General features: G+C 42.3%; 1 protein-coding gene across 2 annotated transcripts in view; it reads right to left on the bottom strand.

Moving 5' to 3' along the window:
* Positions 1 to 9,978, bottom strand: part of PPP4R3A (protein phosphatase 4 regulatory subunit 3A) — a 45,631-nt gene extending 35,653 nt beyond the window's left edge. Inside the window, exons 1-2 of one of the 2 annotated variants that reach the window (XM_074584204.1) lie at positions 8,787 to 9,972; positions 641 to 696 (exon numbers count right to left, since the gene is read on the bottom strand). In XM_074584204.1, coding sequence (XP_074440305.1) covers positions 641 to 696; positions 8,787 to 8,928 — 198 coding nt within the window. In that variant the 5' untranslated portion in view covers positions 8,929 to 9,972. Of the gene's footprint in view, positions 1 to 640; positions 697 to 8,786 lie in introns of both variants that reach the window. The other variant, XM_074584205.1, reaches the window with a different exon arrangement.
* Positions 9,979 to 16,826: the final 6,848 nt, after the last annotated feature.

The raw sequence follows: 16,826 nt of genomic DNA, 5'->3' as shown, positions 1-16,826 counted from the left end.
GCATTTCTAAACCTCTGAAGGCAATTCTCAGTATCCATGAATAAGAACAGCAAAGCGAAATGTCTACAGTTCACTTCTCACCCATCCCAGCAGCATTCTTTAGGGGCTCACAATCTAAGGCTTAAACAATTGAAGAAAGGTGCAAACTAGAGGTGAGAAGCTGTTTTTATGTATACAGAATACTTCGAAGCAGTGGTAACCCATCTCCATCTTCCAAGTAAAAGCCAAACAAAGGTAAGCATGTAAATAGCTTTAAAGCCTTCTAGTCTTTTAAATAAAATACACTGGAAGTTGTAGTGTCTGAAATATAAAAAAAGAAAAAAGCCAGATGATATGAAGTTGCAGATACTATTATCCTCAGGAACCTCAGCTGCTTTGTGATTTTCACAACTATGCTTGGCTGTCTCTCCCAAAGCATTTTTTGGTGTAAAACAGAGTGCAAGTTACCTAAGCAACTTCACAAAAAATGGAGAGAAATAACACACATGTATCATGAAATGCACAAAAATGTTGAGAACCACTTTGCCTCTTATTTTTGGTACAAGAACATAAAATATAATTTGCAATAGAGGCAAAAAAATGACTGTATTCCTGAAGTTAAAGAATCTGCCTTTAAATGTGAGGAAAAAAGTATGTTTACCTGTTGCTTCTGGTACGCAGTGTTCGGGTTAATTTTGGACTCCAAAAGAAGAGAGCCTAGAAAAAAAAAAGTTCCACTTATTTACATGTGTACTAAAATTTCAATCTCAGCATGAATTTTCTGATCACTCTTCCCTCAAGTAGCTATTAACATTTTTCCTCCCAATAAGCCTGTTAAAACCATATTCAGCAGCTTTATATTTCACTTTTCCCTCAAAGATATTGTTCACATAGTACAGAACATTCTAGAGTGTTTTGAGGACTGGATTTTTAACCTCTTTCTTATTCCGAGTAATGACTTCTCCACTGAAAATTTTTTAGAGATGATAAAGCCAGCAAAAAATCAGCACACAAAAAGCATCACAACTGCATTCCATAAATCACCTACAATTGTTTTTGTATGAAAATTGCTAATCATAGGGTATTTGTTCTTAAAAGTTTAGCGAAAACACTTATATTATTTTGCTGGAAAGCATATCTGGAAACTAATGCTTAGAGCCGCAATCATTGTGACTGCCAATACCAAAAAAAACTTCAGACTTCATAAACTTAAGAAGAATAGTTTCACAGCAGCTTATACTGATTTAAGACACAGAACAGCAACTCCATTCTCACATCTGTTCTCTCATCCACCTGTGCTCCTCAGCTGCAAAAATGCCAGTGCATGAGGGACTCTTTATAGCCATGACTTAAATTTACATATCTGCAGACCTTCACTCAACATACATGAAGTGATACATACATTAATAAATTAACTTGCATAGTCAGTCTTGTAATTAAAACACAAGGCTGCAAGCACCCCTTTAAAAAGGCACTTTTCCATTCATTTACCTGCTTAAATTTGTTCTTTAAGAAAAGTCCAAACTTTCTTTAAGAAAAGTCTCAATTTCTCAGTTTCACACCTATGGTCCTAAGGAATTCTTGTATTTATATTACTAGAATACTTGCCAAATATCCTTACAAAACCTACACTAAACAGAAATTAAAATGCTTCAACCACCTCAAATATGGAAGCCTGAGAACTTGAATGCAGGACAAGAAAACAAATTATTTGGATCTGAAAAACATACTTGGAATCAAAAATCGTACTTCCAAATCTCACAGAAGAATCAACAATGACTAGCTAGTTTTCACTATCTGAAGCACGTACCAACTACAAAATCCACAGCAAAAAATATCCCAAACCAATGTTTGTTTACTAAGTATCACCATCCTCAATCTCACAGGTTACATTTACAAAAAAACCCCACACTCCTTTCCTGAAGAAATGCTACTGACTAACAGAAGATCATAGAATAGTTTGCGTTGGAAGGGACCATTAATGTCCATCTAGTCCCAGCCTCCCTGCCATGAGCAGGGACATCTTCAACTAGATCAGGTTGCTCAGAGCCCTGTCCAACCTGACCTGGAATGTTTCCAGGGATGGGGCATCTCCCACCTCTCTGGGCAACCTGGGCCAGTGTCTCACCACCCTCAGCGTAAAAAATTTCTTCCTTATAGCTAGCCTAAATCTACCCTCTTTTAGTTTAAAGCCATTACCCCTTGTCCTATCGCAACAGACCCTACTAAAAAGTCTGTCACCATCTTTCTTCTAAGCCTCCTTCAGGTACCGGAAGGGACTATAACATCTCCCCAGAGCCTTCTCTTCTCCACGCTGAACAACCCCAACTCTCTCAGCCTGTCCTCACAGCAGAGGTGTTCCAGCCCTCTAAACATTTTTGAGGCCCTCCTCTGGATCTGCTCCAACAGGTCCATGTCCTCCTTCTGCTGGGGGCTCCAGAGGAGGCAGCACTGCAGGTGGGATCTCACCAGAGCAGAGTAGAAGAGCAGAACCACCTCCCTCTCGCTGCTGGCCACGCTGCTTTTGATGTAGCCCAGGATGCAGTTGGCCTACCGGGCTGCGAGCACAAATTGTCGGCTCTTGTCCAGATTTTCACCCACCAGTATCCCCAAGTCCTTCTCAGCAGAGCTGAGCTGCTCTCCATCCCTTCTTCACCCAGCCTGTATTGATACCGGGGTTGCGCTGACCCAGGTGCAGGACCCTGCACTTGGCCTTGTTGAACTTCATGAGGTTCAACAACTTACCTGTGATGCCTGCTTCTTCCTAATTTCTAAGTCTGTTCTACAAGAAGCAGCCAATGAAGTCAGCTTGAGAAGCTATCGCCCCATCTCAGCTATTCTTGCAGTAAGAGCTGTTTACAAACTCAGATACAATTCAACAAAACTGAACTAAATAGCCCTCAAGGGAAAACAAGACACAACAAAAAAGCAATCCCCCCCCAAACCACATATACTACCCTTTTTTTTTTTTTTAAGATTTTTTTCCAGTTTTCTAACCCTCATCAGCTCTGTTAACAAAGCAGTGCGACACCATAACTAAAAAAAAAAATAATCACAAACTATAGAGCAGGACAGAGAAGGAAAACATCTGAGTTTTACTGATTAATCCAATACACTTGGTACTTAGGCCACAGTCTCGAGCTTTGAATTTTGGGTTTGTCTAGTGAACATTTAAAAACAGCATTCCCTTTTCCGCTATGATCATCAGTTACAAGCAGTATTTCGCTTCAATCTTACTTTCAGTTTCAAAGTCTCAGCTTCAACGACATGAAGTTTTAGAATATTATTTTGTGCTACTAACTTGGTTAACTAACTTCTAGAAAGCCTTTCCTGACTAGAAATATTTAATACTAGCAAACATGAATTAGAATCTTGTCAGAATTGAAAGCAATTGATAATTTCAACATTTTGTTTTAACCAATGAACACAGCTCTACAGACATGGAAATCCTGAAATTAGCAGAATATCATACATAACTTGAACCACCACATTTGACAAAATACTATTAAAAAAGAAATCTTGAAGACAATTGAATGCAGATATTTCATCTTCCAGGCTAGATGCAGACACTAGAGAATGACCTCTTTACTAGACTTACCACAAAAGAACATTTCTTCTTCTCGACTAAATCTGACGCCTGCAGGAAGGACAAATCAAGCCTTATAAGGCTTGGCTTGCTTCTCATTACCACATGGTTCAACTTAGTCCTCACCATTCCAGACAACAACTAGAAAAATATGAACTTGGGAGACAGAAACATACTGAAGTGTAAATTGTGCTCTATAACCTGTAACTGCCTCAAATCCATCCTTCTGGAGAATCTGATGCTCCATTTCTGCAGTCTGTTCCCCAAAACGGGTTCTACCACTCAAAATCAGTGACTATTCTCCTAGTTATCTTCTAGACTCTCTAAACTATATGAGTTTATTTTTGTACAGTAAGTTTTACAGGATCAGGCCCCTTCCTGGTATGAGGCAGTCTTAGGTCTATGTCGCTTCTGGGAACCAGGCAACAGTAACGCACGTTTGTAACACAAATATATTCTTTAGAAAAAGGTTACAGAAATTTAGTGTACCACAAATAAAGTTCTTCTCCTTTCAAAGTCACTATCGGTATCGATCCCTAAATACAGTTCAAGATGCTTACTCTTGCATTTGTCATAAGCAATTACTTTCTATGTAGGTATGTTTCTTTTGGTACTATCCTAGAATAAATCGAGACTATCCAGCCTACTTTATAAAAATACACCAACAAATTTTCATCTTCATTGACCTGATGACTCTATTGAAGTTAGGTAAGACCTAAAAACTCACCTTAATACAGGCCATGGTTTTAATAAACCTCCTCAAAATTATGCAGATCTAGTTATTTTCTAAATTATAGCCTTGAATGAATTTGTAAAGGTAACTGCAAAACATTGGTGCCAGAAAGTAACATCTGAAACCACCTATGAAGAAGAAAACACTGATTTGCAGAATTCTGTTATTTGCCACTGTAATGCAATATAGCACAGCTGGGTTTTTGTTAGTATAATAACACCGTTCTGTGCTGTGAAAGGAATGGGTGTGTAGGGAAAAACTTGCTCAAAAGAGATTACATACAGATATACAACGCTATTTTCAAAGATATTTAGAGAACATCAAATATCCCGATCCAGTATTCTTAAACAACAGATCTGCAAACTTGTTTACATACACGCATATGGAGGAGAGCTGCTGATATGGAATGCTGCTTCTCTCCCATCAAACTGTTACATGGATCCTTCCTCAAAAGCAGAAAAGGTACAGTGTCCCTCATTACCCCTCACCAGTATAAACACGTTTACTTTTAAGTGAAAATTTCAATTCCAGAGCTGTTTTTTGCAAGATACGCATACACGTTTAAGTTCTGCAATCAGTTCTGCTGCTACTGAGTCACAGAAACCAATCCCAGAAACAAGGAAACAGCTCTAACTGAGGACCAAGAACACAAGAGACTATTCCTCATTTATCGCATTTCTGAAAGGTTAAACCCAAACACTAAGGAGAGGGGAGAACCAGGTGAAAAGAAAAAAACAAACAAACAAAAAACCCCAACATGCTCCCCCCATATTTTTTAGTTTTCATTTTAACATAAGGTAAGTACATAACCACTAAATTTTCTGTGTTGCTTTATAAATAAATAAAGCTAATTTTTTGAGTTTGAGCAAGGTAAAAACGTAAGCCAAATTTTGGCTAAACCTTCTGCCAGTATTATGGGGTTACTGATACACAGCCTAAAGAAACAGCGAGGATGCAGATGTCTGCCCTGTGGCAGAAGTCATTAACATCCAGAATTCAGAAGCAAACTACAACTTCTGTATGTGATTAGATAGTTCCTAGAAGATAGCTGGCAAATACAGCCTCCAATGGGGGAGTTCACTTTGGCTTGTCAAAAAGTTTCGTTACAGGACTAGTAGTAAGCTTTACTTAAAAGTTCATGCCTTCAAATTAACCAAAGTTAGTTGAACAGAAATGTTCATTTTAGAGGTCACTTGAGTCATCTGTGCTCAGAACAAAAAAAGCAATCTGAAACCATTCAGTGAAAATCTAGAAGCACACAGACATTTAAAGAACTAGGCAGGCCACAGCAATCTTAAACACCACGTGAGAAACAGGTAAGAAATCAAAGCCTTCTGATTACACACAGGAAGTCACATGGAAGGTGACCATCTGTAAGAAAAGACCACCGCTCTACTGCAACTCAAGCGGAATACACTACAACTAGGAATCGCACAGAAGCTTTTCAGACTTTTAAGTAAAAAAGTCAACAGTTGTTTAAGTGTGAAAAAAATACAATTCATTGTTTCAAAGCATAATATGTCTGATCTGAAAGCAGTTTATGATATTCCTGTACTATAACAGATTACTCCAACTTGCCTGCAATGATTTAAAGTTTAGTGCCTGGGAGCATTAGACGCCTCAGACAGCAACACAAATCACTCATCTGCTCTAAATTCCTTTCTTTTAAGATGGTGTTAAAAAACACCAAGCCAAGAAAAAAAAACACTCTTATAGATAAAAAAAACCTGCACTCTTTTTCAGTTCTTATTGCTCCAACTCCAGATGATAGCTCACCTTGGACTTGGCACACTGATTGCAGCTCCCCTATCTGAACATCCTGACCCTGCCATAAAATCTCAACCACTTGTAAAGCAGGCACAGAGCTACACCAAGCCACAGCTCCACAATCTAAAGACTGAACACGGTCAGCCAAATGAGCGCCTGGTTAATTCCGCTGTTGCTCTGCATACAGCCGAACCAGCCCATTAACAGGAGTGGGAATTTCCCAGACACAGCACGAACTACTGCTAAAACCCCCCACAACCTTCCCCACTCAGGAAACCTCGACTTCAGGCAGATCCCGAGGTTTTGGGTCAGCTTCCTGGAGTAAGTCAGCAAGAACACGCCAGCCTGCCAGCCTGCACAGGACGGATCTCAGCTCAAAGCCTAGGAAAAGCTGGTTTAGAAAAGGAGGAAGGAAGAAGTTTCATTGTGGAAAGAGGAGGAGCTGACAAAGAAAGACAATACAAGAACGCAATGGAAACATGGAGGCAAATGGTGCTATAGGTCAGGTTCCTAGTACTTTTATGTTTTTGATAACTACGGGGGTGGGGGGAGGGTGGGTGGAAATCACAGTCAACTACTTCATGTAGGTAAAAAAGCACAGGAGGGAACACAGAAATTGCCTACTACCTAAAACACAAGTCTGGCATTATCTTTTTCCAAACCATTTGCTGTTTACATGTAAAAAAGACTGCATTTGCCTTCAAAATTAGCCCCAAAACAATTGACACTGGGAGTAAACAAGATATAAATCAGATTTTCTGAGGTGTTTACAAAGCAAGTTAGAAAAACTAGCCTATTAATAGAGTGCGCATTTACCCAGAACTGATACTGCCTACTAAATTAAGAACTTAAGCTCTGCATATTATTTTAATACTCTTGGAGTATATGCGTGCCGTTTGAGAGAGGTTTAATGTGTGCATCCTATTAAATACACTTCTGTGTATTAGATGCAATTAGTAAATTTGAGCCAGTTCTGCTTTGATTAGAGTGTCTTAGCTATGCAACACAAAGTAACAACTTTATCTTTGTTTTGGGTTTATACCAATTTGTATTTTCCTTCTTACAGATGTTCATTTGTAACAAATAAACTGGCAACAACAGTGCGATTAAGATTCTGATCAGTCTTAAGTACATGTATCCCACTGAAAGTCGATAAAGGGATTTTAGTTTGAATGGGCTATTTCTTTGCAAGCAGGTTATGAACTGCAGTTCTTCTGCATTCTTTTCTAAAAAGAATTTAAAAAAATAATCAGGAAATTGTTTAGTGTATAGAAGACAACAGTTTTTAAACATGAGCACAGCAGCCGTGTAGACAGAAAGGACTGGTACCTACAACAACATATACTGTAAAGATTAGCCTAAAAATGTAGTGGTAACCTTCTTTTTAACTCCCTCCCTCCTGTTGAAATTAAACTAAGTCTATTTCCATTTTGAATGTTTTCTTTTACACTACTAATTTGGCCAAGCTATAAATGCATCTTCTTCAGTGTAAAATAAATAAAATCAAGTATCAATTTAACTTTTTTAAGTATAATCATAGAACTACAAAACCCTGAAATTCATGCTTATCAGAAGCTCAATTATCAAAATCCTGCTTAGATGAAAGTCTGATTCCTTCTATCAGTTTATGATTAACATAATTGTAGATATTATTGTAGTTTGTCAGAACTTTCTCAAGCAGTAAGAATTAATGATTCTCAAGTAGCTTTTCATCGTAGTTCCTACAGTGAAAAAGCCAAATAAACAAAATCCCAAAGTCTGTTGACAGTCACAAGCTATAACTAGACCTACAAGTCACTAGACACAGTAGCTATATTTCTAATGAAGTAATAAGTCACGCACTGACTTTACTAGCAAAATGGTACGTGCCAGATATTGCAAATTATACATTTTAAAATCTACTCTGATCATAGCAGTCATGAACTCACTTAACCAATAATCAAGATCATCCCAAACATGGAGCTACAGGGGTAGATAGTACTACTCAAACTATACTGTTGTGATATGTTGTTAGAAAACGTGAAGGAAATTGATAATGCATTGTGTTAAATTTATTTACAGGAAGATCTACAACTGCTGAAGGACTGAGAACTACTCTTCCATAAAAAATGCATCTCTGAAAATGCTGTTCTGTCCATTGTATTGTCTTTACTACTATTAACAGCTGTACTTTGCTAACTGTTGATAGCTTTTAGAATGTCTTGCATAATTCCTGCTACAAAGAAAGGAGACGGGGAAGGAGGGCGGGGGGTGAAAAAAAGAAAGGGTGTTCACCATCCAATGACCTTTTAAAAATTCATACTAAAAAAAAACATGATCTAAGTTTTGAACAACTCCTTTCACGAGGGGATCATTTCCAGAAATATCTAAGGAAGGATACATCACAATGGTTAAGTTTTTAAACTGAAGTACGTTGGGCATCTAGCGATAGATCACTAGATATCCAAACCCATACGAGATTTACAACAAGACCTGGACATGCTTTGTATGCAACACTGTGTACTCCCTAAAAACCAAGTGCCTACTATGCTTGCACTTGATGGCAACCTGCCATTTCTTTCACTTGGCCTAACACGAATGAACTACAGTTAGTGCCTACTTGCTTTTAGGAATCATATTTGAATTATGCAGCAAAACACTTAGGCAACAGACACAAAGCTAAACCCAGTTCCTTTTCTGGGTAGGATGAGGAAAAGATTGTACCTTCAGACATAGACTTACCATCACTCTCTGCCCTGACTAGCAGGGACATGCCCTTCAGCCTCTCCACGTAGCAAGAGGACACATGCCCTGTGCCTCGATCATCCCACTGGCGGTCCTCATTTAGCGTGTAAACCTTCACCCTCCGCCGGGTGTCAGTCATCCTGCCGCCTGCCACACCACAGCCACCACTCTGGCTTGCAACCGCTGGAGGAGCAGGAGGCTGGTCGGGGGCTAGGCCCCCCTCAAAGGAGGGGAGCGGGAAGGAAGGCAGCAGCCCCACAGGGGCACGCCAAGCAAGCTCTTCTTACTCCTCTTCAGTGCTCCAACGGAATCCTCATTATCGAGGGTAACAGGACTGGGGGGCGCAGGGGAAGAGGGGGAACGAGAAAAGAGATGAAGATGTGAAAGGGGAGCCGCTCCAGGCACAGTCAGGCGCTGCACAAAAGGCGAGAAAGCCTACGCAGGGGAGAGCCGCAGAGAGGAAAGAGGCTCTTTACAGGGTGAAGGGCAGGCAGGAGAGGCGGTGAAGAAGGGATCCTGGAGGAGAAGAGGATCCACGGGAGTGGAAGCAGCGGTGGACAGCAGACGGCCCGGGCGGCCGGCCCGGGCTGACAGGAACCGGCGACCCTGGAGGCCGGGGCCCTGCCGAGAGAAGCAGGCGGGAGGGCGGCGAGGCCGGGCTGAAGCAGGCGGAAGGAGGCAGGCGGGAGAGGGGCCGCTCGCCCCGACCCGGAGCTCGGCTCTATTGTGCAGCGGCTGCCCAGGCCCGAAGCCCCTCGTTCGCCGTCTGTCAGCGCGGGGGCTGCGAGGAGCCGCCCTCCTTCCCGCCGGGGCCGGCCGGGGCCTGCGGGCACTGCCTGTCCCGGGGCGGGATGAAGCGGACGGGCGGGCTCAGCGCCCCGTCTCCCCCATGGGCTCCCGTCGCAGGCGGTGGCTTCACTCCCAGCCCGACTCCGCCGCCATATTCTTCTTCCTCCTCCTCCTCCTCCTCCTCTCGGTGCTGCTGCGGCGGCGGTTCAGTCCCGGCTCCTCACCGCGCCCCGCGACGTGGCTGCGCTCCAGGCACCCAGCAGCCCGGCCGGCAGCGAGGCGCTCTGCCCTGCCGAGGAGGACGAGCGGCGGCGTGGCCCGGCCCGTCCAGCCCGGCTCCCTCCGGCTCCGCCTCAGTCACTGCGCGGCCGCCATCTTGGTCTCACCTCTCACTGGAGGCACGGGGTCTCCCGGCCGGCGGCGGCAGGGGCCGCCCGCCCGCCCTTAAAGGGCCAGCGGCCCCAGAGCGTGTGCCGGGGTGTCCTGGCGCTGTCAGCGCGGCTGGGATGCTCCTCTCGCTAAAGGGGTTTATTTTTTTCCCGCTTCGTTTCTTTTTTTTTTTTTTTTTTTTTCTTTTTCCTTTTCTCCTGTAACACATTGCTGAGTGATCGGAAAGTTAAGCAGGTTCTGGTGGATCCTGCCCGCGGGCAGAGGTAGGGTCGCACAATGGCAACCGCAAACGGAAGTTCTCCAGTCTCTGCTTTCGCCGCTGCTGCAGCATCGGAACATTTGTTTGACAGTTTTCCCTAAAATGCAGAAAAACACCAGTGCATTTATGACCCCCCCAGACACACCACTGCGTGAGAGAGCCCTTTCAGAGTACATTCTAGATAGGCTACATACCCGGGCGTTCATTGCCATTTATATACACAATTTTATCTATCTATTTTTACTTTATACTTTCAAACTTTCTGTGGACAGGTTGCCCAGAGAGGTGGGAGATGCCCCATCCCTGGAAACATTCCAGGCCAGGTTGGACGGGCTCTGAGCAACCTGATCTAGTTGAAGATGTCCCTGCTCATGGCAGGGGGGGTTGGACTAGATGGGCTTTAAAGGTCCCTTCCCACCCAAACCATTCTGTGATTCTATTCCAGAAGTAAGTATTGATGTTGGTTTATCAAAGTGAGTTACACGGGGGCTGGTTTGAGCCAAAACCATAGATTACGAGCTTTCACCCCAGAATTAATTATGCAACTGCAGGAAGCCTCCAGTCATGCACTGCTTTCCTTTCTCCATCATCTATTTTGCTCACCCCAGGAGAAAGGCAGTGTCCAGCTCCAGAATTCACATCGTTTCCTCATGTGCTCTGATGGAGCCATTTTGGCCTTTGCATTCAGGCCTGGCCCTGATGCCTAAGGACAAATGTCTTCAAGAGTATAGTTTGGGCATCCATAATGTACCTGAAGGCATGTTGTGCTCAGTTGTTCTTCATATGGTGTTCTTGGCTAATCACAGAATGACAGAACCATAGAATGGTTTGAGTTGGAAGGGACACCTCCCACTAGACCAGGCTGCTCAAAGCCCCATCCAGCCTGGCCTAGAACACCTCCAGGGATGGGGCAGCCACAGCTTCTCTGGGTAACACATGCCAGTGCCTCACCACCTTCAAAGTAAAGAATTTCTTCCCAGTATCTCATTTAAATCTCCCCTCTTTCAGTTTAAAACTGTGCCCCCTCCTCCATCCTATGGCTCCCCTCCCTGATCCAGAGTCCCTCCACATCTTTCCTGGAGCCCCTTTAGGGACTGGAAGAGGCTCTAAGGTCTCCCTGGAGACATCTCTTCTCCAGGCTGAACAACCACAACCCTCAGCCTGTCCTCACAGCAGAGGGGCTCCAGCCCTTGGGTCATCTTTGTGGACTCCTCTGGACCTGCTCCAACAGGTCCATGGCTCTCCTATGCTGAGGGCTCCAGAGCTGGAGGCAGCACTGCAGGTGGGGGCTAGAGGGGCAGAATCACCTCCATCACCCTGCTGGCCACGCTGCTTTTGAATGCAAAGAAAGGTCTGAAAAGCTTCAGTTGTCCGAGAACAGCAGATGACGGGCCCTGCTGAAGGGAAACACCCACAGAAAGGGGCTCCTCACCTGCCTTCAGCAACCCGTAAGTCCCCGAGGGGACATGCCTGGGGAGGTGCCGTGCCAGAATTTCTCTTAGGCAGTTCTGGAGAGGGATTTTTGTGATTTCAAAAAAGATTGATGTCACTTAGGGAAACCTCCGTGGGACCGTTACACTCATTTACAATTTACAAATTGTACCCTCTTGTGGCCATCAGATTAAGCATAGGCCACTGTTCACTGCAGTTTTGATTCTTTCAAGGTTTTTTTGTGAATTGAAAACAAGAAGTTCAATCTGATTTCAGTTTGCATACTTTGTTTTATGAAAAATTTATGTTCATCTTCTTTTCATTGGCCTTGTGTTACTTGGATACCAGTCTGAACAATGCTCAGCCCAACAGTAGTGCCCAATTGTCAGGTTTTATCCTGATTCCCATTATATTTGCCACGGGGTTTATTTTTTTCAACTGTTTCCACCCCAGTGATTCCAGAAGAAAGGTTGGGCATTGAGGGCAACTACCCATGCTGGAAAGCAGTTCTGAAAGAAAAAAACATTTAATTATTTTTTTTAGTGTCATGAGTTAGAAGATGTGTGTCGGGTCACGTCTCAATTCTTTCTCTCCATTTCCAACGGTTTGAAGGACTGTGTCCAGAAGGAAATATGTTCAGGGACCGTGAGAGGCCACTCTTAACTGAGTTAAAAGGTTGGGCTCCCTTAGTTCCTGTACACAATCAAGGACCTTGCCCTGGGAGAGGTTTTGGCCCACCAGGAACTGAGTAATAAATGAGGAAATGGAGTACTGAATGTGGTTTTAAACTTATCATATTCATAGGAAAGGAACTGCACATGGATCACTGTAATAGGAACATGCCTAAAATGGGTTTATCAGTGAGGGCCTCTTGCACAGCAGTCAAGACTAAAGAACAAGATAACTTTTTCTTTCATAATTTTGGGAAAGAAAATGACATTGCTATTATGAGGAACGTCAGATCAGACATATAACTTGGAGCTATGTGCTAAAGCATTATTAAAGTGCCTAAAAACACTAGCTAATGATTTTCTGACCAAAAAAAAAATCATATTAGGGAAATTAACAACTTCAGGCTTTATTAGGGTAAAGATAATTACTAGAATGAAAGTTCTTGTCTGAGTATTTCGATATGGCTGTATTTAGTATGTGCAAACAAGGTTACAAGCCATGTTATATACACACACGGTACTGGCTACATCTTCTTGATCCCAAGACATATATTTGGACTTGTTCCCAAAAAAGGTGTAGAAAACAAATGACAGAATGAAGAAAAATTACATAGAAAACCTGTATCAAAGTAGGAGGAGTCTATAAAGAAGAAACTGATTTGACATAAGTCAGGGTATTGAGGATCAAGAAAGAGGGAAGATTTAGAAAAAATACATTTCTCATTTAGTGGGGAAGTGAACGCAACAGTTTGAAATAAATATATACAAGAAGCAGAAAAAGGGCAAACCTAGCAATCATTACAAGTTATAAAGCACAGAAAAATGGATGAGAATGTCAAGGAATATGCACGGTTGGGAGTTTTAGAAACAGCCCAAGTTCAGAAGGATATTGAACAACTTTTCTTAGAGACAAATATTTTAAAGTACACAGGTCCTAAAGAACTTGAATTTGAGAGTCCTAAAGGAGTTTGCATGTGTGATCTCAGGAAGCATGAAATTATACTAATGTTTTAATAAAGCTTAAATTATTGCAGTATTCAAGTATTCAAATATTCAAATCGGACAAGTGAGAACACAGATAATAACAGTCTGATTTATCTGGTATCAATCACAGACACTAAATGCTGATACAGGATGCAATAAGGAATTACAAGATGGGAATACAGCAGCAGCAGCTGATGTGGCTTTATGGAAAAATTGTTTAATTTCTTGTTAAATTACTAAGTTCCTTGTAAGGGTAGTGGTGCCAATATAATATACTTGGATAGTTCTTGGTTATTTTTCTGGAAAGTCAACATTTTATTCTATGAAGAAAGCTCGCTCTCCACAGGTCAGATATGGGGTGACCGACATAGCTCAAAAGGAATTACCTATCAGTGGAGATAGTTCCAGATGATTGTGCAGAAATCAAGAGTAGGACAAATGCTATTTAGGATTTGTAGTAATGATTAGAAAGTCAACATAAAATCTCTGTGAATGAATACTGTGTATGACTCGGAGAGCCTGGAGGAGTTATACTTACAGCTGAGGACAGAGTGGTCAGAAACAGACAGGTTCACCTACTGAAGGCTCTGATGGAATGGCTTCGCCTGGGACAGCTGGGAAGGTTACTGGCAGCTGCATCTGTCTTATTCCAGCTTGTGAGCTCATAAGCAGTCATCACTGCATTTTTAAGGCAAACAATGACACTTCAACTTAAAGTTCCAGGCTGTAAACAGTGTTGATTCAAGAGGTGATGGACAAGTAGCTCAGGCAGCCAGGGTGGGGGCACCATGGTCAGCTGGGGATGGCCTGGTTGTGCTCTGACTTACACCTCCTAAATAGGACCATTCAGATACAGACAAATACAAGGTCACACCTATGGATATAAATAGTAAGGCAGCTCTGCAAGAAGCTGGGCTGAATAGTAAACAAGCAATCCAACACTAACTTCTTATATCATGCTGTATCTATAAGATCTAATACCTTTTGTGTGTATTGTAAGCTAGCAAGTTGTGGAAGAACGTAACATCAGGACTAAAAGTAGCTTTAATTCTGTAATTCCAGAGTCCTCATTGTTAAAAGATTTTACGAAATTGGAAACGGGCAGAAAGGATCGCTCTGAAGAACTTCTATTTTTTTGCATATCCATTTGTTGCACTTGAAATTTCGTCTCGGATTCCTGCAGCGTGCACTGTTTTGCAGCATACCCTATGAATCATGCCTCGGATGCCGCTGCTTAGTTCTCACATCCTGCCACAGATCCTCTGGAAGCAGTAGTCCCGTTCTTGTGCCTGAACCACAAAACTGACCCCATGTAGGTCAGCAGTTAAAATTCTGTGACTCTTCCTCCTACATAATGTGCATAAGAATCCCCTCAACAGAAATGTCATCTCTTTTCTTTCAACCCTACATCGTCATCTTAAATTCCACAGTGCTGAAAAGACCCTACTCTTCCAAGCAGAACTTCCTTTTAAGAATTCTGTGCAACTGCATAGTCGTGCAAAGGCTGTATTTTTTTGAATCCCTGCATGCCTCTCTGGAAATGCTGCACTTTATCTAAGTATGTAGGCCTCGTCATCAGAGACTGAAGAATTTCAAAGGACTGCTGAAGCTATTGGATGCAGAGAATGTGTCTGGGTTGTTTATTCATCCAATAGTGAAAATTTCCCTTCTTCTAAGCAGGGAACTCTGAGACGTCTGAATTATTCTACATAGGTGGATTTGGAGCGAAAAGGGAGAAAAACCAGAAGGGGAGGAGAAAGGACATTGTCAGAGCCAGATCAAGACAGCAGCACGTGGACACAGCCAGCCAGACACTCATCCCTACACACTGTCACAGAATCTCACTAGCTTGATCATCTGGGATGACTGGAGTGGACCTGTGGAAATTTAGGGTCTTGGACAAAAGCTGGTGAAGCTAACAATGTTTCTGTGTGTAACAAAGTGTAAATGTTAAAAAAAAAAAAAAAAAAAAGGGTCAGAACCCTGAAAAAACGTTCTGGTAAAAAGGAGGAAGAGGAGTTTTTTGATGGAAATGTTTTAGAATCAGCCATTGTACTGACAGCAACTCAAATATAGGTTTATTTTTTAATTTTTAAAAGTTATGAGTCACTTCAGTGTTCGTGACAATGACGGCCTTAAAAATGCAAATAATTTGAGACTTGCACAGAGCAGGAACGATTGTGGTCCAAGTTGCAACTAGGTAATATGAATAGCAGGCAGACTGGGAGCACATCCAATTACTAGAGAGATTACTTTACTAATTATCTAAGTCAGCTCTAGTATCTTCCATTTTGCATATGAAGCTAATGAAGCAGAGGTGAGAACCTGACACCCAGACTCTGTAATCTGTGGATGAGCTCTGCAGTAACAGAGACTAGGCATTTAGGGAGGGAAATGTGCGCCGTCCTCACATCGCACCTCTTCTCTAACCAAAAAGTGAAGCTTCGTAGGTCAAATGCAAGATTTGAGTTTTTGCTCTTATTGTCACCTAGAAATAACAACCTAAATTATTTTGGAATGGCTGTGCCTCAATAGTCACATTGAAATTCTCCTGATTCTACATTCCTGGCCTCGTCCCCTGATTTTCCATACATGTTGGCTTCTTTCTGGCTCATGCCAGAGATAGGATGTGGTAGACGTCTGTAACATTTCGAAAGGCATGAAGAAAGTCAGCAAGGGTCAGTTGTTCAATGTCTTCTCCAGTACAAGAACTGAGGAACAAGAAGCCCAGCTAGTGGTGGAGACAGTCAAAACAAGAAAGAGAGGGTTTTTTTCATAAGTCACTGAAGAACGTGATGGAATGCTCTGCTGCAAGGTGACACAGATGCTGAAGTCCAAAGTACTAGTCCAATGTACTCATCTACTACCAGGCTGTCCTGCAGAGTGTATGGAGAGCCTAAAAGCAGAGCTCTTAAGTCAGAGAGTTTGTGTGACTGATGGGAAAAGGCATTAGTGGCATGTGGGCTTTATCAGCGGATGTGCAGGAGGAAGGTCAGGAATGGCGTGCGTGCGAGTAAGGTCTGCAGCAGTGGGGTGCAAAGTGGGTATGGCAGCTTTCGCGCCACAGTGCATTGAAGTGTAGTGTGAATGCAGTTACACATGCAGGGCCCTAAGGCCTCTACTGTGCAGCTGTCTGACACGTGCCAACAGGACTAGCAATAGTCCTAAACAAACAGGACTAATAAATAGTCCTAAATAAATACGACTAAGAGCACACTAGGACATTGCTTCCAAAGACAGTGTAAGCGCACACCATTTCATTAATCATCACTACAGCTTATCACTATGTAGAAATTACTGCACAGTTATTAAATATTAATTCACAATTGTCTAAACTAATTAACATGCAGGATTTGTTCATGAAGTTTAAAATTTTCATTGCTGATGGAAGCTGAGAAAATAATCATAGGAGAATCTATAAGAATATATCTCAGTTCTACCTGTTTATTTGTATTTAATACTGACTAAAACAGTACAGTGAGAAGAGAATTCTTTACATTTTCTGAAGTCTTC

The sequence above is a fragment of the Larus michahellis genome, chromosome 4 (assembly GCF_964199755.1).
Source record: "Larus michahellis chromosome 4, bLarMic1.1, whole genome shotgun sequence".
Lineage (NCBI taxonomy): Eukaryota > Metazoa > Chordata > Aves > Charadriiformes > Laridae > Larus > Larus michahellis.
This window is presented reverse-complemented; position numbering and strand designations above follow the sequence as displayed.